General features: G+C 38.4%; 1 protein-coding gene and 2 pseudogenes across 1 annotated transcript in view; all 3 read right to left on the bottom strand.

Moving 5' to 3' along the window:
• The window catches only part of TANGO6 (transport and golgi organization 6 homolog), a 128,613-nt gene that overhangs the window by 46,413 nt on the left and 56,873 nt on the right, over nucleotides 1-25,327 (bottom strand). Inside the window, exon 15 of the mRNA XM_039851783.1 lies at nucleotides 7,703-7,843. Coding sequence (XP_039707717.1) covers nucleotides 7,703-7,843 — 141 coding nt within the window. The remainder of the gene's footprint in view (nucleotides 1-7,702; nucleotides 7,844-25,327) is intronic.
• On the bottom strand, nucleotides 729-17,951 carry LOC120593869 (putative monooxygenase p33MONOX; annotated as a pseudogene).
• Nucleotides 4,616-4,733, bottom strand: LOC120594002 (uncharacterized; annotated as a pseudogene).

Raw genomic sequence — 25,327 nt, 5'->3', positions numbered from 1 at the left:
CCCCTGTAACTCTGGGGAAATTATCTCTTTTCTGATTTCAGTTTCCCTTCTCCTCCTAGCTCTTGATGAACAGGAGATTTTCGTTAAGATAAATATGTAGCTACAGTAAAGCCCAGACATAAAATGCTGTGGAACAAAGCAATGTCCTGTGCATTTGTAAGCCTCTCTATCTGCAAAGCACTTGTGTGTCTATTATCTTATTGGAGCCTCACAAGAATTTAAGGTAGGTAGAAAAAAATATTATTAGTTCTGTATCACAAATAAGGAAAGTAAAATTTAAAAAGGCCAATCCCAGGCCACGCAGCTACTGAAAGACAAGTTCTCAAGACCAGGCTTTTGTCTCCCAGGCAGAGGGCTCTTTCTACTGCCTGAAGGACACTTACTTGGCTCTCCATTAAGACAGGCAGGAACTTCCGTTCTAAAACAAAAGACATAAACGAGGCCAACTGATTCCCCCACATCACTGGCATTTCATGGTCCCTGTAATTTTCATCTTTCTCTGTGTAACCTTATAAGGTATGGGTAGAAAAGAAGCCAGTGACACGTCTTAAAATAGTTCATAAGCAATAGGGCATAACGGGAATAAGTTCCTCTTGTCCAAGGGGAAAAACCAGAATTGTTACTTAATCGTCTTGTTTAAGGGCTGGAATCCTATGAATTCTAGCCTGAAGAAAAGAACAAAAAATTCCCCTCTTCCTTACCATTTTAAAAGTGAAAAGAGCTGAACACTTCCGATTTCCTAACAGTAGCAGATGACTGATAAATGGCCTTGTGAAAGCTGCTAAAACCCCTATGCTTGATACACATATTAGGGCACTGCAGACTGCTGGAGCCAAAGCCATCTTCTGGTCTTGATGGGGCTTGCCTGGGAGGCAAGTCGCAGTCGTCACTGGGCAAGAATGCTACGTAGTCCCTGGAAAGATTTCCCCCTACTGGTGTCTACATGTCAGGACCCACTCTTCTCCCTAAGGCTAACTGTTGATCTGCTGCTTTTGGTTTTACATTCATACTGTAATCCTTTTTAAGGCAATGTAACCAAGAGGTGACCCTGAGCTATGAGTAGGTTAGCAAAGATTTCAGGAGCTCTTAGCCCTCCCTTTCCTGCTTCTGATTTCATTGTACCTCATCACACAGACCACATAAGTAGGGATGATTTAGATGCATATTGTATATAGATAGACTTTGACAGACCATGGGAAGGTCCCTGTGGGATAAGTCATTAAACAAAAACAAATTTGTTAGTGGGAACTATTGTTGATGCAAGTGACCTACTAGGTATGTTTTAAAAAGCCAGAGAGCTTCTTGCCTCCAAAGATTTCTTCTATGAGCAAAATGTATTGCCCAAGAGTCTATTTAATTATTAGAATTTTATTTCTTTGGACTAAATAGCCTCCTACTAGAAATGTAAAAAATCATCCCAAGATGGGTGGCACAATAGAAGGCTGTCATCTAACACTTAGCAAATATTAATATACCTGCTATGTCCTTTCTACAAGCTAGAACAAGAAAGATTTGAAGGTAAGATAAGCTCTGAAATTTTATTCCATCTATTGATGGTCAAACCTGGGTAAGGACTTATAGAAGGAAGTTTTAAACAGGAGAGGAAAAGACAAAAGAGGTAAGTGAGGGTCACTGAAGAGAGGCAGAGACTCTACCCCTCAACTTTGCAAAAAAATGGTTTTTTTGTCTTCAGATAACAGAGTGATGCGCAAATATGAACCATAGATAAATATCTTTTGGACAAAGTAAAACAATGTACAGGAAATGCTTTGTACCAATGGATTTTTGGCAACTCAATGCACTAAAGTAACACAAGAATAGTTTGAAATGGAGGATGCCAAGGCTTCTATAGTTATGTATTAACTAGGTTACTCATTCCATCTTAATAGCTCATTGAACTAAAAAAGATTGATTTAATCAACATATGAACTTTCTAGTTTACACAAAGTCACCCTACAAGGAAAATTTGCAATAACTGACTCTATCCTAGTGTGTTACTGACAAGACAAACAGATTAATTCTCCTGAAAGTGTGCTTGAGGCTGTAACAGGCTTCAGAAACATGGCAGAATTTTCTTGAAGGGTAGAATTAACAAAGTAAAGCCCAGAAATGTGATCTCTGGAAGAAAAAGTTCCAGGTTTATGGCAAGTTATTTTAAAAGATGAAATAAGAAAAAACAACTAGATATTTTAAATGAAGGAAACTCTCTTTACAATTTTGTAATGATGAAAGTATTAAAACCATTCCAGTGACTTAATTAATTTAATTTGTTACATAAATGTTCAAACTCGTTAAAGCATGCCCAAGAGTTAGTTGGCCTCATAATATTGACAAACACAAATCAAGAAGCCTGTGGCCTGAGAATATAACTTCGTGTTTAAATCATTAACACAACATCCCTCAAGTGCTATGAAATCAATCTCTACTTTATTAGGTCCAGCAAAACAAAAATTGAGGTACAATTTCTTCCTAAAGAGAATATTATATTTCAGTTAGACTGTTGGTTTACTCTCTTGCAAGTCCATAAGTCAAAATGAATGCAACCTCTATTTTAAAACTTGCAAAAAGAGTAAATCAGGTGCTTCACAGGCCTGTGTCCTTTCACATACACATTGAAGAACACAAATTCATGCTTTAATTTACTCTAAATTGGAATAAGGGAGTGAAATGAGACAAAAGTATGAAGACACCGAAAATAAAAACAACAGCAGAATAAAACGATGAAACATTAAATTGGAATAGGGGAGTGAAATGAGACAAAAGTATGAAGACACCGAAAATAAAAACACCGAAAATAAAAACAACAGCAGAATAAAACGCTGAAACATTAAACATAATTATGCTATCTCTAAAGAAAGGAGCCTTTGCCAATGGCATCTTATATCTGCTGAGCTAATGATTCTTGCCCCTGGTGATTATCAGAAAAGAAAAGCATTATCTACTCAAATCTTTTTAAAGAGATCTAATTATAAAAAGTAAGATTTCTGCTTTTAAAGTAGAATACAAAGCTTGACTTGGGAAAAAAAGGACTTAAAGAATGATTTGGAAAGTTGTATAACTTCCACAGAAACTCCCTTGAAAAGCAAGCAATGAGGTGCATACATAAGAAACACATATAATTACTTGTATAATGGACACCTTACAATAGGGGCCAGGAGACTTTTCCTGTAAAAAGCCAAATGATGAATACTTTGGCTTTGAGGATCATACAATCTCTGTCGTAACTATTCAACTTAGCTGTTGTAGTGCAAAAGCAGCCATAGACAACATATAAACAAATAAATGTGACTGTTTCAATAAAACTTTATGTACGGACACTAAACTTTACATTTCATATAATTTTCACAGATCACCAAAGATTATTCTTCTTTTGCTCCACCCACCCCCAACTATTTAAAAATGTGAAAGTGCCATTCCTTGCTCAGAGGCCATGCAATAACAGGTGGCAGGCTGGATGACAGTTTGTTGACTCCTGCAATTTCCCAACTTAAAAGCCCCATGATTTTTTTGTTAACAGAAATTAGCTCCCTGATGCTACTGCAGTATGTATGTTCTGCTACTAAGAGTTCAAGCCAATATCAGGTGGCTGATTTTCTAATTTCATAGTATAATTTGGCTTTTACAATCTCCGCATCAACTAAAACGATAAGTTTGGTTAAAGCAAACCATTTATTTATTACATTTGTGACTAAGGGCATGGTCTTTGTAATGAGTCTGGCTCTCAGCCCCTGATCCAGCAAAGTATGACCCTGGGGAACTCACTAACTTCTCTAAACTTGTTAGCTTCTCTATAAAAGGGCAATAATAATAATAATAGGAATGGTCTTATAGGGCCATTTCAAGGATTATGTAAAAACATGCACATAGAGTGATTCACAGTCACTACAGCAATTGTCTCTGAGGTATGGACATTAACTTACTGGGATGTTCTGGATTAATTAAAATGCTTTGATCTAATTAAAAAATAAAGTGATTAACAGAGAGTGATCAACTATGATTTGTATCCTGGAATAGAACAGGTGATTACACATTGCACTCGTCTGAAGAGCTGCTTACTTGGGGTTGGCTTTTGCCTTGGGAGAATGAAGGAATATGGTGTGCTCACTCAAAAATAACAATGACAAAATAATAGCAACCAATATTTATTCATCCCTTACTATAAAAGATTCTGGTTCTGAACACTTTACATATATTATCTTTTAATTTCATAATAACCCAATCAAGTAGTTACTATAATTATCCTCATTTTAGAAATAAGAAACAGAGAGGTTATGTAACTTGTCCATAGCTATTAAACATGAGTCAAGCTCAAAACTTAGGAGGTTATGACTCCAGGATCACAATATGTACCTCTGACAGAGAAAGGCAAAATGTATTCCAAGATTATGTCTTTATGTCAAATTCTCATTTATCTGACCAATGGCTGCCACTGTAGATAATCCTATCTCTCTACTTCTGTATCTGGTAACCTCACCACAATAATTAAAACAGTGGTAAATATATCTCTATAATGACACTCAAAAATTTTTTTTGCGGGGGGCGAGGCAACCCTTGGTTGACCTCACAGATTGCAAGGACCTTGTCAGCCTACAATCCCTTATTTTTTAGTTTTTTACACCTACAGCACCTGGTCTTCCTAAGTGGTCTCCCATCCAAGTACTAACCAGGCCCAACCTTGCTTACCTTCCAAGAACAGACGGGATCGGCTTGTTCAGGGTGGTATGGCCATAGACAACACTCAAATATTTATAAGTGATTTCATATATATTATTTCATTTGAACTTCTCAACAGTTCTACGAGAATAACAGTTGCTGGATAAATTATAACTCTACCTTCATCTTAAATGTAAAAAAAAAAAAAAAATGACAATCTCTCATTTCTTCCTCTGAATTGTCTACAATATCCGCTTTTTCTCATCATTCTCACAGACATCCCTTTAATCAAAGTCCTCATCTCTTTGTGCCATGGAATACCACAATAGTTCCCTAGCTACCTGTTTTCTTCAGGCTCTCATTTCTTCATCCATTTTTCATGCGCCTGCCAACCACTCCTACATATCTCCCATCATGCTGCTTCCTCTCTTAACAATGTACAGTGAATCTCAAATGCCCATTACATGGAGTCCAAACTCCTCTGCTCAGCCTTCAAGGAACTCTGTGGTACGTCCCACCCTCTCTACCTAGCCTTACTTTTTCAAGGCACTCAACATGACTTGGTACAGAGAAACAGGTCAAGTCTCAATTCTCCATTCGTACCACATGCATCCCACTTTTGTTCTGTTCTTATGCTTTACTTTTATCTGGAGACATCTTTTTTTCCTTCTTTCTCACATGTAAACGCTCATTTACCATCATTTCTTGCCCAGATTGCCCCAACAACATCATTTACCATCATTTCTTGCCCAGATTGCCCCAACAACATCCTAATAGGTGTTCCTGTTTCCAGTCTTGTCCCACTCGCATCCTTCACAGAGCAGCCAAAGTGATTTTGCTAAAACGTAATCAAGATTTACTCTTCCCTTCTTAAAAGCTTTCAGTGCCTTCCATTTATGGTTGACATAAATCTAAATCCCTTAACAAAGCACACGTGACTCTTTATGATCTTGGCTTCATAAGCTAAGCCATGCAATGGAACCTGGGCTGAGTGTGAAGATGAATGAGCATTATGATTTCTTCTCTTTTAACTTTATTTACTTCCAAAGTGGCGAACAAGCAGGACAGATTATGAATCAGACAAGGATTCGGGTATGTGAATATAGTTTTCCACTGCCTCTCTTTGATCTCAGGAAAATGTGCTAAAATTCAGCACATGCAGACTAGACTCAAAGCAGCTTGTAGCTAAGGCCAAAAGAAATGAACTGAGATCTGAGCTCTGCCCACTGCAGGTAAGACAAAATCTATATTTTGAGTCTAAGTTAACTGCCTGTTAAAAAAAATTTCACAGTATTTGGAGGACTATAACAGAAACTACAGTCTCTCCCATAATATATGTAATGTCTAGGACATAATCTAAAATTATTTGTGATATAAAAAATATGACCATTCTCAAGGAAAAAGATAATTGGCAGAGCTCAAGGCTCAAATGACAAAGATATTTTAATTATTACACGTGGATTTTAAGACAGCTACAAAAAAACATGCTCAATGAGGTAAAGGAAAATATACTTTTAATGAATAAAAAGGTAGGAAATTTCAACAAACAGAAAATATAAAAAAGAACTTAATGGGGATAAAAAGAAACCAAATTTGAAATTCTAGAAATGAAAAGTATAATATCCAAAATAAAAAATTCACTGGATAGGCTAAATAACAGAATTGAGGATGACAGAGAAAAGAGTCTATGAACCAAGATCAACTGAAACTGTCCAATCTGAAGGAGAGAAAAAGGATTAGAAAAAAAGGGAAAAGAAGAAAGAACAGAGCCTAAGGACAATAACAAAAATTCTTACGTACATGTAAGAATTTAATTTTCCAGTCCTAGAATGAGGACTAGAAAATTAAATAAAGAGGTAGAGTTTATAAGCCAAGAGCAGAGGTTAAGAATCATAAAATATACTTGATCAATCCAAAGAGGGAAAAGGAAACAACGAATAGATGAGACAAATAACAAGAGTGTGACTTTTTCATGCTTCTATTTCCAGCCCCTGGCACAGAATCCGCCATTCAGTAGCTACTCAAAAAATGTTTTTGAACTGAACTACACTGATGCCAATACCCCTGAGATTAAGAAAAAAATAAATATATTCGGGATATGAAAGAACTTTGAGCATTAGGAAGAGCTACCAGATAACTTGGGAATTTATATGATATAGAACTTGACAAATGAAGGAAATTAAATTAGAATTCAGGGAATGCTTGGGGATTACTATAGGCAGAGGTGGAAAGTGTTTTTTTCTGTCAAAGATTTCTGATCCAAACTCAAGAATCAAATGAGAGCTGCTTACAAATTTAAAAAAACCCAAAAGTCCTTTTCCTTAGAATGAGAAATAAATGAACAAAGGATATAAAATATTCCCTAAATAAAAGGATAATTTAAAAATACACTTTAGTTCATATTATGGTCCATTAAAAGTAAAAGGAAGGCAAAAAGGGGTAGGAAGCATATATAATCACTTCAGAGGTGGCCATAGGCTCTAACGAGGAAACACTCTCATCTTCACCAGATATCAGAAAAGGCTATCCACTAAAAATTATGCTCATAAAATTAGTATAAAGCAGATAAAATCAGCCATGTGCAGAAGCTTCTACGTCCAAAAGAATTTGTAAATATATTACAGAAAGAATAACTTTTCAAACTCTCTCCAGTAAGATGGCAATCTAAAACATGGCAGATGCACCCAGGCAACCAGGATGACTGCACAGGTAAAATATCATTCAGCTCTAGGGCATGTCACTCATACAATGATGCCTCTTGGAGTTTTTACAGTTGTGAACAGCCAGCATAACTGTATGTGGCAGTTGTGGATTTAACGAATACATGTGAGTGATGTTAAAGCAGAAACAGAATGGCCCACATGAGCTCTAGAACAGGATATATCAACAGGGGTCCTACTGACATTTGTGGCCAGATCATTCTTTGCTGTAGGAAGCTGTCCTGTGCATTGTAGAATGATTAAGAGCGTCCCTGCCCTCATGGTGTTAGCATATCAAGCCTCCAGGTACACAGACTTTGGTTCCAGATGGACGGAATAAGAAAACTCACCTAAAGTCCTGACAATTCGCATCAGGACTTCCCCGACTTTCATTCTGGTCTCCGGAGTGTGCTTGTTGTTACCGCTGTCATACTGAGCCAACAAGCCAAGCAAGATTTTCTCAGGGTACGCATCTGAGAGCAGGGCAACCCCTGGGGTTGAAAATAAAAGAAAGATTTCATTACTATTTAGGACTGAAAGACAAATAAATCAGACAGCCTGTGATGGGATGAACACATAGACATTTAAACCCACTTCTGTAGTTCTACCAGCAAGGGCTGCACTTTATTCGGAGTGACAACATACTGAATGGAAAGAACATGGGTCAGACTCCTGAATTCTAGTCCCGGCCCTTGTATGAAATCTAAGATAACTTCCAGTCCTGACATTCTATGATCTATGGATTACAGACTCTTGAAACAGAGGCTAGATGACTACATATCATGGCTGGGATTCACACAACAGCAGAAGACTGGATTAAATGCCTTCTAGGAATCCTTCTAATTCTGAGACTCAAAGGTTCTGTGACTAGTACTGTCCTTGCCAACATATCAGCCTGAAGCACAGCACTGATTCCTGTCTCTGCTGTAGTTCTCCATCCCAGCATGAATTCTCCCTGTAAAACTGTCAATAATGAGAGCAATTTCCACAAGGAAAGATCTTCAGAGTATTCTGGGCATGATCAGGAGTAGACATATGCTTATGGCTGAGTTCCCTGATCAGAAATAGGGAAGATCCTGGTCTTGAGTCCGCCTTTCTAGGGCTTGCTGAACCTTACTCCCAACCTGCCAGTACCTCCTAAATGTGTAATCTGCAACAGTGTTATTATTATCAGGCACTCTTTAGAGGGGTAGTGGAAGGAGGAGAGCTATGACCAAAGACAGGACCAGAAATAAAGCCATGGTCTCAAAGCTATATAAACACAAATTCCATCACTAGGGTTGGTGGGGGAGGTTATATACTTCTAAAGAATAGTGAGGAAAAAGGAAAAACAAAAAACAAAAGAAGGAAATATGGATTTCAAAACATATCCAGGATGAGAATGCTCAACCTTGGATGATGGTCCATCATCTCTGGCCTGTTGTTTTTTTTTTTTCTTAATGATCTAACTGGTCTTCCTGCTTCTACCCTACTCCCTCAAGTAGCTGGAAACATGTTAGGCCCCATCATTCTTCTCAGTGATTTCCCTTCTCCCCTGAATGTAAGCAGCTCCCGATCCTCACCCGCCTTTGCTTTCTCTCTGACCTCACTTTTACCCTACTCTCCCTTGCTCCCTGTCCTCCAGCGACTCTGGCCTCCTCACTGTTGTTAGAGTAGACCGAGCTGCTTCAGGCCCTGCATCTTCACCTCTGCCTAGGCCACTCCTCCTCCAGGTAGCCTCACAGCTTTCGCCCCAAACCCCATCACATCTCTGTCCAAATACCACCTTTAACATAAAGAAAATGGCAGCCTTCTTCTCCTACCACTCTTTATCCTTCTTACCCTGCTTTATTTTTCTTCTCAGAACTTAATATTACTTAACATGTTATATATATATGCTTATTTATTAATTGTGTTCCTCTTTAGAATGTGAACTCTACAAAGCAAGGATTGTTTTATATCCTGCTGTAGCCTCATGCCTAGAATAGTGCCAGCACATAGCAGGTACTCAATAACTATCCGTTGAATGAATGAATAAAAGAATGCAAAGATAAAATCTTAATATAAATTTCAGGAATTAAAAAAGAGAAGATGGAGGAGTAATATAAATGCTTGAGAAATCTATAATTATTTTTCACCTGAGTTTACCATTCTCCTGTTTAAAACTGACAATCTTGTAGGCAAAGTCTATGTACCGTTTATTATGTTATAGGTTGTGATTCCATTCTCTTATAAATCAGATATACACAAAGGCAGTGTACCTGCTGAGGGCTGCACCTGTCTGCCCATCCTCTTTTCTGACCTTCCGACTCCTACATTTTCATTGCTTCCAAAAAGCCTGGGAAGTCTCTGCATGTGGTCGTAAGCCTCAGCTCCCTTTATGTGGCCTCCGATTTTATATAAACAGAAGCTCTGCTCTTAAGGGAGTTTCAGGCTGTGGCAGAACCTGAATTAGACTGCTTCCTGGTTGGGAAAATGTGACCCTGCATTTGCAGTTAGCTCTATTATGTAAAACAATGGACAACTTCTTGGAGGTCCAAGGTGGAATTAGAGACACCTTAGCATAGGAAAAAAGTCCACGACTTAAGAAAGGACAAATGAATTGTTTACTAAGGGAGAGAAATAGAATAGCTTCCAAGTTTTGAAAGAGTCCCAAAGGAAAAGTGGATTGGTGGTTGGTAATTGTAATTCTGATAGACATCATATTGCTGATATATTATAAAGCCTCATATATATTATACATCTGTAGCTATCATAACTCCTTTCCATCAGAAGTTCCCAACTAAAAAATCTGGCAGATTTGTTTCCTTTTAGGAATACAGTTGTGACTTTATAATGGAAATCAGTGGGGAAATGAGATTTGCTTTGGAAAACTTTGATTTATATCCAGCTTTTCTAAAACACATCTATTACTAAAGTCCCTCCTTCTATCATTTATGCCTATTTTCTCTCTTCAGTCTTTGGCAGAGAACAGTTATTTACTTCTATGAGCACATGATCCTGCTATACACCTCACAACCAAAGGAGCTCTTGATTTCTTCTCTGAAGCAGACAGGCATTTGAGTGCACACAGCATCTACTCCTCTCCTGGTAACAACACCTGGTGTTGTTCCTTTGGGAAATATCTCTTCCCCGCTCTCAGTCTCCCTTCATGTGTGAACTCACATCCCAGTCTGGTCGGTGAGGATACTTCACCCCATCCCACTCCCACCACAGTGACTGGTTCAGGAATGGGCAATAAGATTCAATCCTGGAGCTCACACTAGAACTAGTGGGAAAGATAAGCTCTTTTTTCTTTTCTTTTTTTGTTAAAGTTATTAACCTGAAGCTGCCACTGGCCCTTTGGGAGCAAGCCCACCCAAAAATGGTGCCAACACAGAGGAGGGTCAAGCCAAGAGAGGGAAGGAGAAAAGAAAGAGACCCAATGGCATGCTTTGAGTCCCTAGATCCAACTGTACTTCTACCCACTAGAATCTTCACACACGGAAGCCAATAAATATCCTTTATGCATATGCCAGTTTGATTTTTTTCAACCAAAGGACCTAAACACAACCTTCTTCAGATTTTTTTTAAATATCGAATTTATTTTTTTACTTTTCCTATAATGCCAAACTTTTAATTCTACCAGGGAGCTTTAAATTCTCCCATTCTTGCATTAAAAGGCTGCCAACAGCAAAGTAGTTTCCCTGCTTCCCACAGTCCTATGTTAGCAACTGTTTATCTTCCTGCTGGCCTGCTCCAAACTGCTGCCAAATGGCCCTCTGACTGTTTGAGTTTTACCTTCTAGGATATAGTTGCCACCTAACAGTTTATAAATCCGTAGAGGACAAGGGCAATTCCCTCCTCACTATTACACCAAGCAGTGAAGAAAGCCATGTGTGATGGTTAAGACTATAACAATTTAAAGGAATGAGATCTTGTGTGGCTGTTTTGTTTCTTGTTTGAAACGTTTTCTGAATTTTGACACTGAAAAAGCATGGCCATAACCTTCACACAACCCTTGGCCCCTCACACTTGATATTCCTTTGTAATTTGAAAATGAGGTAATTTCTGGGTCAGCACAGGGTTCAAGGAAACATGACACATCAATCCATTTGGCAATAAGAACCAAATGATTGTGTGAGCAATAGCTGCTCCTGATCTGATCTCAGGCAAATGACTATGCATGATATAGATGTGGTATAAGAGATAAGAAACGTAGCAGGTAAAGGTGAAACAAATTGGCAAGAGTTCATGAAAGCATTCTGACCTCTGTTTTAGGGCAAAGCATAGGATATAGGCAAATCAACTTTAAAAATATTATTAAAAATACATAATGCAACACAACAGAGATAGTCAACTTTGTAAAATAACTGTTCTTTTCCCCCCAACGAGTTTCATTACAAAGCCAGAAATGCATTTTGATAAAAAATTTACTGACTTCAAGATGACCCCTTAGCATGCTGCTCAGTGATTTTGCAGACCTTAGGCAGTAAAAGTAGTTTAGGTGTAGTCTCACTTTCCACGGTGTGCCTGCATTGTATGGAAGACCGTCTAATTCTAAATGTCTTTGCTGACTGGCTCTATCCCAGGAACTTGCTAAGCCAACCTCACTTCAAACAATCTGCCTCATTCCCCTGGGCAGATAACCACCTACCTCCCAAATAACCGCATCAACCTAGAAAAACACCTACTTAAACCTTTCAGGGATTTCTGACGAAAAACTATAAGAAACATAAATCCCCACATGTTGTGTGATTCCATTTGGACGAAATGTCCAGAATAGGCAAATTTATAGACAGAAAGTATACTTAGTGGTTACCTAGGGCTGTGGGAGTTGGGGAAAACTGGGAGTGACTGCTTGGGGGATATGGAGTTTCTTTCTGGAGCAATAAAAATGTTCTAAAATTGATTGTACTGATGGTTACATACTCTGTGAAAAAAACACTGAATTGTATACTTTAAGTAGGTGGATTGTATGGTATGTGAATTATATGTCAAAATGTTGTTATAAAAAACTATAAGAAAATATTTCATATCTACTCTTTTAGGTTTTTAGAATAGAAGAAAAGAGGAGAAAATAATATAGCATATCTTAAATGTAAAGGGAAATCTACTGCCAAGAGCAAAGTATCAGCTTCTTTTTGCATCCAAATCTGTTTTGGTTGCCTCTGCAGTGTGAGAGAGGAGGGAGAAAACGATGTTATTTGAATGGGAAAACGAATCGAACACTTCACATTTCACAGACTCTGTCCTCCATTTATAAGAAAATTATTACTTTGAAAAATATAAATTCTCTGTTAAGCCAGAAATTCTACTCTAGTAATTTATCCTAAAAGATATCCTACCACAAGTAGAAATTACTTATGTACAAAATCATCACTGTAGCATTCTTTGTAATAGGAAAAACAGAAAACAAATTAAATGTGCATAATGTCCAAATATTTTTTTAATCAAGAGACATCTGTGTAAGCATTTTCTTTATAAATGGGGAGGTAATTACCAGAAGAAACTACTTAAAAAGGGGGAATGGTTATCTCTGGAGACTAGAACTGTGAGGGGGAAAGAAGCAGGGCAGGGGATAAGCTTTCTGACTCTTTACAAACTATGTTCGAAGTAAATTTATAAAGATAAGTTCTTTTGAAAAACTAACAAGAAGATAAAATGTATATTAACTTATGGAGGAAGCTCTAGTTTGAAAGAACAATGATGGTTAAGAGAAGAGGTCAGGCACAAAAAAATTTTCCTTCTGATTACGAAAAGATAATCGCCAATCTGTGATTTTCCTCTCTTGCAGCTCTATGACACAAAGATAAAAAAGGTAGAACCTGAAGAGAAGGAACATACTTCTCTTTAGCTGGGAGACCTCTTGTTATGATGAAAACAAATAATAACTCAGCTCCAAGAATCCAGGAAGCTGCACAAACTACGGAAGTTAGTAATTAAATCAAGGAAGTATGGGAGCTCAACTGAATAGCTGGGCTGTCTTTGTAATTACAGTAAATGATAACGTCTACCATGCCAATTTGATGTTAAGTTTCTCTAAAGCTGCAAGTTGTGTTAGGTGTGGACAAGTCCCAACAAATTTATAAAGATTCAAGATGAATAAGTGTTACTCAGGCTTGAAGAAAAAACAGGGTTAGGCTAATAAGCTGTGAAGGCTAACATCTAAATATTTGTAAGAGCTGTACCTATCTCTTTAAATCATGACTTAAATAACATATTTTAACACTAAAATAATGCTAATGCATTTGCTTAAATCGTTTTCTAATTCCGATTTTGAAAGAGAAAAAGTAAAACTAAGTGAATAATCTATATTTATTGACAGTTAACTATACTTCCTGGAAGCCACTTGGATCATGGAATATTATTATAATAAATAAAAATTCCATACATTTGCTTAGTCTTTTTAATATGCCAGGCAAAGTCCTAAGCACTTTATATAAATTCATCCATTTAATGCTTTCAATAATCCTTTGAAGTAGGTACTATTATTACTCCTAATTTTACTGTAGAAGAAGTTGAGGAACAGAGGAGGGAAAAATATGGCCCAAGATAACAGCTGCCACTTGGAAGAGTGGAATTGCAAACCTGAGCTTTGCTACCCCACAGCTCAGCTGGCAGTAGTGCCTATGGGAAAAGAACTGCTGGAATAGTAGTGCTGGCTTCGCAAATCCTAACCCCAAAGATACAAACCTTACAAGATTTTCAAGTATATGGTGTCAGCCTCGCTCTGTGAAATTTACTTTCTACTGGACTCCAAGACCAGCATAAGGAGAGACACATTGCACACTGCATCCCATATAAATGGCAGAGTCCTCTACTGGGTCTAGTAGGTTTTCATAGGGACTGCTTTGTTTCCAGTGGGTATCTTTAAACAGTACGTGGAAAAGGGAAGTAGTAATGCTAATTAAATTCACCAATGACTCCAACTAGAGATGCTGCTGCCATTAGTAACGACAGAGGAGCCATATAAAAGGAAATCCAAAACTTGGACTTTAACAAGTTGCAGTTTTATTTTGAAAGTAGTATGGATTTTTATTGTCAAAACAAGTGAGAAATACAGGCATAACAGAAGACACAAATAAATTAATTGTCCTACTCATTCGAGACCCCCGGGCCTCTCTTTGGAAAAGTGAGCTCAGCTCTTTATGTAGACACTGTCCAAAGCAAAAACAGCAAGGATTTGACACGGTGTTCAGGACAATGACTGGACATGTGCATAGTGAGGAGAAGTGAACAGGTTCCGTTCTCTAGTTCCTTTCCTCAGTAAGCTCCGTGTTTATACAGGTATGAGGCTCATTTGGGGGGAAATGATTATATACAGCAATTGTAACTTTTTCATTCTTCTACCCCTCAGGAAAAGTTTCAGGCCTGAATCAAGATATCAAAATAGGGTGACACTAGTTTCACATGAACCTCAAGACTATTCATATAGTTACCAATTTTCTTTACTTTAAAAAAGCTTAATATCCATTTATCTATACCAAACCAGTAAGCTGATAGAAAGTTTTCAATCAAATTGGAGTTATATTAATCTCACTTTAAAATGCAACAAAGGATATGGAAGACTTGTGTTTGTTCTGTGACATGTGAAAGAGAAGCATCACTCCAGTAGCATAGCCCCAGAGGTACTGCAGTAACAACTGGCTCTGCCAGAAACCGAGGGGCTCCAGTCTTAGTGCAGGAAGAGGGTCCCTACCAAGTCCGGTTTTTAATTGTGCCTAGATCTCACAGATTGTAAGCCCTCCTAACTAGCAAGGCTGGAGCACGCAGCACCAGCACAGTCGAGGGGCCAAAGACTAGTCAGTGAGCACCTCTATGTCACAACTTCTCCATGATCACGCTGATCGTAGTAAATCAAAGAAGCCTCGATTTGGGAACAACACAAACATTATTTACCTAGTAGGCATAACCATAGTTGTTATCTAGGCTAAATGATACAAAAATAGTAATGAGACCTCCATACCTCACTGCTGAGATTTAGTCTAACTTTAAATTAAAGCAATACAAAATAGCTTCTTCTACACAAGGACAAGCTTTGCACCATTTCTCAAAAACCATTTATGTCTCTAGCTCTAGCCTCAGCTTAAGAGATTAAAAAAAAAAAATCTTTCCTATATCAAGGCTAATGTAAAAGGGAAGCAGGTACAAGACACCCTCTATCCAGAGTCTCTGGAAGAAAAAGCTCTAGAAGCCAGTATGTGTGAGCGCATTCAAGTCACAGGGTTTGAGATTTTGAGTCCGTGGTGGTTGTTTCTTCCCTTTGATCACTGAGATGTCCATCTTGGGTGGCTTGAAGGTTGCTGGATCTTTGGCCATTTGCGTGGCCTGTGCGTGGATCAGTTTCATTGGAAAAGGCTTCTGGGATCCTCTGTAGGCCTGAGTGGCAAAATTTCCCGAATCAGACTGCTGGAGGCATATTGGTCCAAAGAGGCTCCATTTATCTGCCAAGCTTCCGTCTTTAACCCCACTTCCAGAATCAATGGTGCTAAGATTTGTGCCAAGTAAGGTTGGGGCAGAGGCAGAAGGGAACCAGCCTCTGGGCTTCTGTTTTGTGGAAGAGTGCCAGGTGCTGCTGGGGTGGACTGGGCTGACCCTGGCCACTTCTCTTCTCTCATTATCTTTCCACTGTGCAACTTTAGTTCGTGGAATGCTTCTGCCACTCCAAGGTACTTGGTCTCCTTGATGGTAAGACCCTTGTGGGGTGTGTAGCCAGCATCTCTCAGCCCTGTCTGTTGCTCAAAACATTGAATGCTCTCCTGGATGTTTTGTGATCAGAGAATCCATGATGATGCAGGTAGCTTTAACTTTTACCATGGGACCTTTTCCATACAGTCAATGGCCGATGACAGGGTCATGGTAGGGAAGGAGACACTGACCTCTCCTTCCTCCACCTGGGTGAGGTGCTGCTGATACTTGTGCTCTGGAATCACTGGCTTCCAGGGGATGCTGCCCATGTCTGATGGAGGAGTAGTCATGGGCGTAGGGTCCTCCAGACACCTCCTGACGGGCAGGGATATCTTGCCCAGAGGCCCACTAGGCTCAAGAGCAGGTGTTTCTGATTGTTTTGAAGCCATTGAAGGACTGAGATCCAGGTGCTTTTTCTATATAGATTTCAGAGCCGAGTCGCTGTCACTGAAGTGAAATGATGTGACGATTATGCTGACAGAAAGATATTAGTGAGGAACATTGTCCAGTTGCTGCAAATTAGCAGTTATTCGGGAAGAATATATCCACTCCAGAGGTTCTGTTCTACCACCGTGAAGCTGCCTGCAGCCCAAGCTCCAGCACTAAAGAGGTTCCAAGGACTCACGTCTCCGGAGAGGTTGTGGTACAGTCAGGATGCGGGCCATGGTGTGAGCAGTGCTGTGCCCATGGTTATACATGAGTTTCAGTTTTTAAGTAGTGATTCTTAAACACCTCCAGTGCACAGCATCTTTATGGGCTTTTGCAAGCTCCCTAAATCTCTTATTCTACTACCCTCTCCAAATGAATAAAATAGAACCCAAGACAGCACCGAAAAGCTTAGAGTCTACCTTCTCAGGGATCTCCCTATCAAATATCTCTGGGTGAGAGAGAGGAAGGATCTCCCTATCAAATATCTCTGGATGAGAGAGAGGAAGTGAACAGAGCTGAGAACAAGTGAGCCTCAAAAACACCATGGTGATCAAGGGTTCTGTGGCATGTACAGAAATACAAGCAAAGCTACCCTAGTACTGACTGGCATAAGTGAGGAAGAAAAAAAAAAAGAAAATAGCAATTACCGCTGCTTTGACAGCAATTACTGTTCTCCGTGTTCAGAGAAACTTACAGGTCAGCTGATCATGGGTGAGAGAGAAATAAGAAGCAGAATATCATTCATTTAATTCTCTTTATGTAGCTTTCAAAGAGTGAAAAAGCACATTAACATTCTTTTTATGCTATCGAAAGAAATATTTACTGGTTAAAAAAAAAAAAAAAGAGGGGTTTCTGATTCCCCAGGAAAGAGTAAGTGGTTCTCTTTTAGACTAGCTGGGTAAGAAAACGAAACCCTTTACATCTCCTAAAGACTCCAAGACGGGTGGTCCTGGTGGGAGGAGTACCACCTGAACTTCAGATTCATTTTTTTCCTAAGTTTCTACGGGTATTTTACCTCAAGCCTAGGCAAGGAGAAACCGTAGAATCAGCCAAGCTGACTGATGAGTCAGGTTCTCACTAGCTTTGAGAGAGCTGAAGCCTTCCAGAGGAGTTGTCACCTGGCCTGAAATTCCAACAAGGTAGGGCTAATTTTCACATTCTCTGGTGTCAAAGGGCTAGGAGACTTGCTCTGTGCTCTGGGCACCAAGCAGCATACAGGCAAGATACAATCTTCTGAAATTCTCCATTTTTTCCTCTGTTAAGCCTAGCAGATTGTCTTGATGAGATGATTAGGCAAGTCTTTGTGACAGGCACTCCAAGCTAGGACTGGCTTGGAAAAAGTGATTACTGTGAAATCAGCAACCATAAATGTACATACACACATAAACGCTCTGCCTATGGCTTCTGGGAGTGACCAGATCTTGTCATGAACTCTCTGGGGGTCCCTGAATAATAGTTGTTTTCAGCTGAGCTGTCTCATCATTATTGGAAATGGAAGACGGAAATGTATTTTCTTTAAAAAAAAAAGTCTTTTCTTCTCGATTTTGTCCAGTTAGAATTTAAGATTTAATGTTTTAATTTACCTGACAAAATAGTACATATTGAAGTATCTCTGTTAGCAACAGTTAGCATATCAGATTTTCCACTTATAAATTGTCATCCCAAACAAGTATCTTTACTCCCAAGTCTTTCCTTTACACTGCTGTCTCACTGAGCTTAACTTGAAATTATTTTTATATTTTTTTGTAAAAATACAATTTTTGACCCACTGACCTAATTGATCCTCTCAGCAACCTAAAAAGTGTTCCATGTCACAGCTTCTAATACATACTGGTGAAAGATCAAACACGCTGTGCCGCTAGAGAGTCACAGGTAAGAGCAGAGCAGGGCGGCTCTAGAGCTGTCATGTTCTTTGTATGTCCTTGTTAGGAATAGCATCTATGTAGACACTTCTGGGTGAAATTTTGCTTCTAATTTAACCATGTGACCGCTGAATTGCAAGACAAGGAATAATAACTATGTTTAATTTTATCGAATTAGTATTCTCTGAATTAATAATTTTGCAAACTGAATCACTTTACAAACTAAATATAGAAAAGTTAGTATGGTCTGGTTTCTAAGCAACTGTTTCATTAAGAAAAGCTCCGCTTAGGAAAAACATCTGTTTGTCAGTAAGGTTTCTACTGTCATCATATAAATTCATGGGGAAAAAGCCATGGTCATCCTGTGATTTAGTAATCCCTAGTTGTAAAAAGGTCAACAGGGGGTACTACAACAGAGGGAGCCATCTGTTTCAATCTGTTCTAGTCCCTGAAACTTGTTATCATGAAATGATTCAGTTTTCCTACATAGCCACATAATTTAAAAAACATTATCTTCTAATTATAAAAGCAATAAGTGTTTGTACTAGAAAATGTGAAAAAATATAGAAAAAAAAGACACCAATAAGAAAATAAAGATCACTTGAGTTTTTAATGCCTTCATGTTAGATCTCGTTTGAAAAATGAATTCTCCGGCTGAAAAAAAAAAAAATTTGAAAACCACTGGCCTAAAATAACTCCATATGGTCTTTACCTTTTTCACCTGCAATTAGAATGCTTTTTGTAATGGCTAAAGGCTTGTGCGTTGAACAACTGAGTTCAGAGATCTGTGGAGATAGCCAAACATACTGCATTTCATGAAAACAGGCTTAAAGAAAGACAGCATTCTCTTGACAATGGTGAGCAGAGGTGATGAAAAGTGTTGTGTGGCGTGACACATCACATATGACATGTGCTATAAAACTTCCTTGCTAGGTCAAGTAGATGGCCTAAGACAGAGAGTTTTAAAATCCCCGCCCGCCCTCCCCTGCCCTGTCCCTTTATTTTTTAAAACAACACAACCTTGTTTTCATATGAAACTTTTAGAAGAGGCTCAATGAAAGAGAAAAGTAGAGCCCTCTAGTTAGAATGGAATTGCCTGGTGCTCTGAGCCCACCTGGCCAACCCCTTCTTAACTGATTCCCAAGGGTCCTGCAGAACACAGGCATTCATGCAGTCCTTCCGGTTGCAGGCTCCTCCCTGCCACAGCACGGCTGCTTTGCTGTTCCCTCAGTCTGGAACACTTTTCCCTCCTTTCTTTACTAGATTATTCCTAATCCTCTACCAGATCTCGGCTTATGGGTCACTCTCTTCTTCCCCTGTCAGGTAAAATGGCCTTTAGACAGGCTCTGTCATCATGGTGTACCTTTTCTTCACAGCACCCATCAAAGTGACATTTCACATGTGTATGATTATTTAATATTTACCCACCTTCATGTCCTCCGACTGTTAATTCCACAAAGGCAGTGCATTACTGTTTTTCTCAGCAATGGATCTAGCATAGTGCCCTCCCACATAGTAAGTGTCCAGTAAATATGCTGAATGAATGAACGAATATTTTAAACCATTAAGAAAAAAAAATCAATGGACAAAGATATTTTACAATTCTTTCTGTCACTAAAGTCAGGCCACCATTAATGGAGAACAAAATGGAACATGAAGAGCTAGAGGGCTTCTAAAACAGCCTTCTCCTAAGAAAGAAAACTTAAGCGGTCATGCCCTGGCAGGTGGAAGGGAGAGATGACCTAATTAGGCCTTTGGTAGCTCTTTGTCTATGATCCATTCCCTGAGGCTCAATTCATTCCCAACCTTCCAGCCTCCTCAGGAACAGCAGAGGCACCATGAGGTCAAGAAATAAAACCAAGTTTAAAAATCTACTGTAAAAATCTAAAAAAGTTTCCAAAATGATACAAACACCATTTAAATGCACTTTTCCATCACCACCCAAGATCTCAGCATGACCAAAGAGGGGGAAATTGATGCCTTAATGAGTTAAAAATGTTAAACGTATGATTCAGCAACAAAGGAACTATGTTAGGGTTAATAAAAAATATAATTGTGCCTATTAAGTGTATGAACAGCTTCAAGGATTATCTTAGTCACGTCTGGTGAGATTTGGAATTTTAACTTATATTTGAAATGAAGGGGAATGTAGGCTGCCTGCTCTCTAGTTTGGGAGGGAAAAGCAAGAGCAGGGTGCCCCCTCCAGCTGCTACCTCAAAGCAGTTCTAGTAAAACGAACTGATTCCTTAGACAGTAAAGGAATATTGTACTTAAAGATAAGTCTAAAGAGGAACTTGCTATTTTAATTGTGAGTTCTCTCATTATTTTATCCTCCTTAACTTGCCTTCAAATTCCCCTTCAACTAAAGAGAGGGTGACTCCAGGGCAAGATTTAAGTAGCTGTTCTCCAGGGAAGGTACTCACATCTTCTTAATGACTTGTAGACATTTAAGTGACTGACACTAACCCAAGGTATATCACAATAGCCCTCTTGGTAGTAAACCCTGCTTTTGTGATAGTTGGCTTACATGAATAGGACATAAAGGATTTGAAGTAAGGAAACTAGCAAATTAAGTATTTACTTGCTTAGATGAAAATGTCAGGATCCACTGGTTCCATGGCTTAATTTTACTGTCTGCAAGAGCAGAGGCCATGATGATTTGATACAGGTGAGAAAATGGAATGGCAACAGGAGGGGAAGCACAGAGAGGGTTAAGAGCCTTGGCTCTGGAGTTGACGCCAGACTCTCTTGCTCAGGGGTTGGCCTTCTACTGGTAACAACCTATGAGCTTTGGTTTCTTTGTCTGAAAAATGGAGAGATAAAGATATTGGTCTTCGGGGTTGTGATAAGGAGTAAGTGACACAATGTAAGCTACACCTGATACGTGGTTGGTGCTCAATAAATCGTAAGTGAAAATAAGAACAAAGGAAATATAATAACTATTAACAAGCATGGTATTTTCAAATCCAGGAAGTCCATCACCAAGAGAGACACCACTGATGGGCTGGTAATAACAAGCCCCAGAGCAGCTCAGCTGTCCTGGCGTTCCAAAAGCTCCTGCACCCCGGCCTAATCCCACTCTCCCTTCACGCCCAGTCTGCTCCACCAACAATTTGAATTGCTTATCTTCCTTTAGATCTGCCTCGCTCCTCAATGTCTTCCTATCTTTGCTTTTCTTTCAGCCTTCATCCCCTTACTCCATGAGCACAGGTCTAAATCCTGCCCATCCCTCCTTCAGAGTCCTAAGAGCACCATGAAAAACTACTGTTCTGAATTTTTAAAGTTTCTTTCTTATGTTTAAAAATGCATGATTCCGTGATTTACAAGGTATGCAATGATCACCATCTAATTCCACAACATTTTCATCACTCCCCAAAAGAAACTCCCCAACCCCTTCTCCTCCCATCCTCTGGCAACCACTAATCTACTTCCTGTCTCTACAGATTTGTCTATTCTCAACATTTTATATGAGTGGAATCATACAATATGTGTGGCCTTTTGGGTCTGGCTTCTTTCACTTACCATGTTTTCAAGGTTCATCCATGTTATATCATGAATCAGTTCTTCATTCCTTTTTATTGCCAAGTAACATTCCATTGATGCATTCCATGCATCAGGTGATGGATATTTGGGTTGTTTCTACTTTTTGACTATTATAAATAATGCTGATGTGAGCATTCATATATAAATAAGCTTTTATGTGGACATAGGGTTTCATTTCTCTTGGGTACATATCTAGGAGTGGAATTGGTGGGTCACACGGTAACCATGTTTAACTTTTTGAGAATTGCCAGTCTGTTTGCCAGTGTGGCTGCACCATTTCACATTTCCACCATCAGAAATGCAACAAATATTAAAAGTTCTATACAGAGAACTACATGTTTACGTAACCCACGATCTCAACTGCATTAATCCCAGGATTGATATCTGAAGCCCTTTTCCTGATGCTCTTAAAAAGGTGCTGACGCCCTCAATGCTGAAACAATAATGCCAACAAGCAGGAAGCAGGGCCAGCAGTGTGAGGCAACACACTCTCATAGAAAATAAGTTTGAAAGATACACACAAAGATAGCTTAAAAGATAATGCTGTACACATTGCTAAATGAGCAAAACTGCACCAAAAAATCAAGCGCACATGACGTCAGCGTATTAAGTTACAGAGAGGGTTGATGTGTAGTGCTTTCCCATAGGCAGGCTGGTTCTCCTATACCTAAGACTACCTGAAAACTCAGCCCTTGTACCTTGGGAAGAGGAACAAGGATTATTTTTCCCTATGACAAGAGCATAGTCTTCAGAGCCAGAGAGATTTAAGACTCAAATCCTGATGTTGTCACTTAGTATCTGTGTCACTTTGAGCCAGTTTCTTAACCTCATTGAACCTCTGTTCCCTCACCTGTAAAATAGGGATAATATTTCCTAACTTGCAGGGTTGCTGTGACTGGTACATAATAGGCACTCAATAAATGGTAACTTCTTTAGTACTTACTGCTATTTCTCTTATATGACTATTTTCCAGGCAATCTTGGACAGTGAAAATAACTAACCTTGAAGCAGCCAGTTCATCTTTTACTTACAGGTAAAAGTACTAAATTACTAAATATTCCGATGTAAATCTGAATGTAACTATCTTCAGTTGATACAGAAAAACACTGGAGAGATATCCCCAAAACAACGCTAATATAAAACTCAAGTGTTCTGGGCTTTGAAATGCAGTCTCTGACTTGGAGGAGGAGGGGAGGCATCACATATATCATCTGGGCTGTAGTAAGAGAAGGTACAGTGGACTGAGAATCCCTAAGAAATGGGTCTGGTGCCAGCTCCACCACTCTCCCAACTTTTATGACTGTAAGCAAGTCAATTCTTCATTTATAGAAGGATTATAATATCTGCTTTTATTGTATTTCAGAATTGCTGATAGAATCAAAGTTTTCTAGATGATTAAGCATTATTCAATTTTAATAAGTATTCTTGATAATCATATCTGTTTTTCATTTTAAAAAGCATGACAACAGAGCCAATTTCTATCATTATTTGAAAAGTTCTAGAGAAGTAATATAATGTATTGGGAAGGAAAAAACAAGATTTGAAGGCCAAGAACATGGTTCAAATTACTTGCTACATAATCTTGGAAAAGGGATTTAATCTAAGTCTCTGAATCTTCAGCTTGTAAAAGGGGGATCTCTCACCTCATATCTACAAATTAACTCAAAATGATCACAGATCTAAATGTAAGTGCTAAAACTATACAACTCTTAGAAGAAAACACAGAAGTAAATCTTCATTATCTTGAAGATAATGAAGGCAATGATTTCTTAGAAATTACATCAAACCATATAAGCAATAAAAGAGAATATTGATAAGTTGGACTTCATCAAAATAAAAAATTCTGTGCTCAAAATGATATCATTAGTAAGAGAAGAGATAACCCACATATTGGCAGAAATATCTTCAACTCATATACTTGATAAAGAACCTGTTTCTAGAATATATAAACAACTCTTATGACTCAATAAAAGACAAATCACCCAATTTAAAAATGGGCAAATAATCTCAAAAGATATTTCTCCAAAGAAGATATACAAGTGGACAATAAGCTCATGAAAAGAAACTCAACATTATCAGTCATTAGAGAAATGTAAATCAAAATCACAATGAGATATCACTTCCCACCCTCTAAGATGAGAATCAAAAACACAGACAATAACTTGAAACTAATAAAATAAAGTTGAAAAAAAATCATAGACAATAACAAATATTGGTGAGGATGCAGACAAACTGAAATCCACATACATGCTGGTGGGAAAGTAAAATAGTGCAGCAACTTTGGAAAAGTTTGGCATTTCTTCAAGGGGTAAATCATGGAGTTACTATATGACCCAGCACTTCCATTCATACGCGTATACCCAAGAGAAATGAAAATATATGTCCATACAAAAACTTGTACATAAATATTCATAACAGCATTATCCGTAATAGCCAAAAGTGAAAACCCAAATGAACATCAATTGATGAATGGATAAACAAAATACAGTTAATTAATACAATGGAATATTATTCAGCCTTAAAAAGTAATGAAGTACCAATCCATGCTACAACATGAATGATCCTCAAAAACATTATGTTAAGTCAAAAGAGCCAGACACCAAAGATCCCACATTGTATGATTCTATTTATATGAAATGTTCAGAATAGGAAAACCTATAGAAACAAAAAGTAGATTAGTGGTTGTGAGGGGCCAGGGAGAATGTGGAATGCAAAGTGACTGATAATGGGTATGGCCTCTTTTTGAGATCATGAAAAAGTTCTAAAATTAGACAGTGGTGATAGTTATACAACTCTCAATATACTAAGAATCTCTGAATTGCAAATTCTAAACAGGTGAATTTTAGGTATATAAATTGTATCTCAAATAAGAAGTTTAAAAAATGGGGATAATGTCTACTTCCCAGAACTACTTCAAGAATTTACTGAGATGCATATATGAGACATTTGCTAAATGCTCATTTATTAATTAGGTGGTACAGAAACCAGGTCAGGACATAAAAGAAATCTTTCCATTTCAAGGACATAAATGGAGATGATACATTTCACAGGGCTGTATTCCAAATTTCAATGCCAGATCCAATTAGATGGTTCTTCAAGGGATAGAATTATTTTCAGTTAATGGTTTCCCAACCTTACTTGAGTAGAAATTTGAGAATGAGATAGGGAGTTCAGCCTCTGACAAGTTAAGATTTGTAATCCTGCTCAGTTTGAAACTCTGTAAAAACAAGTTTACCTTGTGTCTACCTTCCTCTCTTCTGAGCCCTTTGCCTTCCCCTCCCCTTGGCTCTTTTGCCAGAAATAAAAAGCTTTCTCTGAAAGAGAGAGTGTGGAAGAGTTTGTGCGATTAGTTTGGGCATGTCAAGATGTCTAGATTCTCGTCACTACACACACTGCCTTACTTTCACCTCCCATGACTGGCTCAGAGCCTAGGTTTTTTTTTTTTTTTTTTTTTTTTGTTGTTGGTTTTTTGGGGGTGTGTGTGTGTGTGGT

This window comes from Pteropus medius, unplaced genomic scaffold (assembly GCF_902729225.1).
Source record: "Pteropus medius unplaced genomic scaffold, Ma_sr-lr_union100, whole genome shotgun sequence".
Taxonomy (NCBI): Eukaryota; Metazoa; Chordata; class Mammalia; order Chiroptera; family Pteropodidae; genus Pteropus; species Pteropus medius.
The sequence above is the reverse complement of the archived record's forward strand: the minus strand, read 5'-3'. Positions and strand labels throughout refer to the sequence as shown.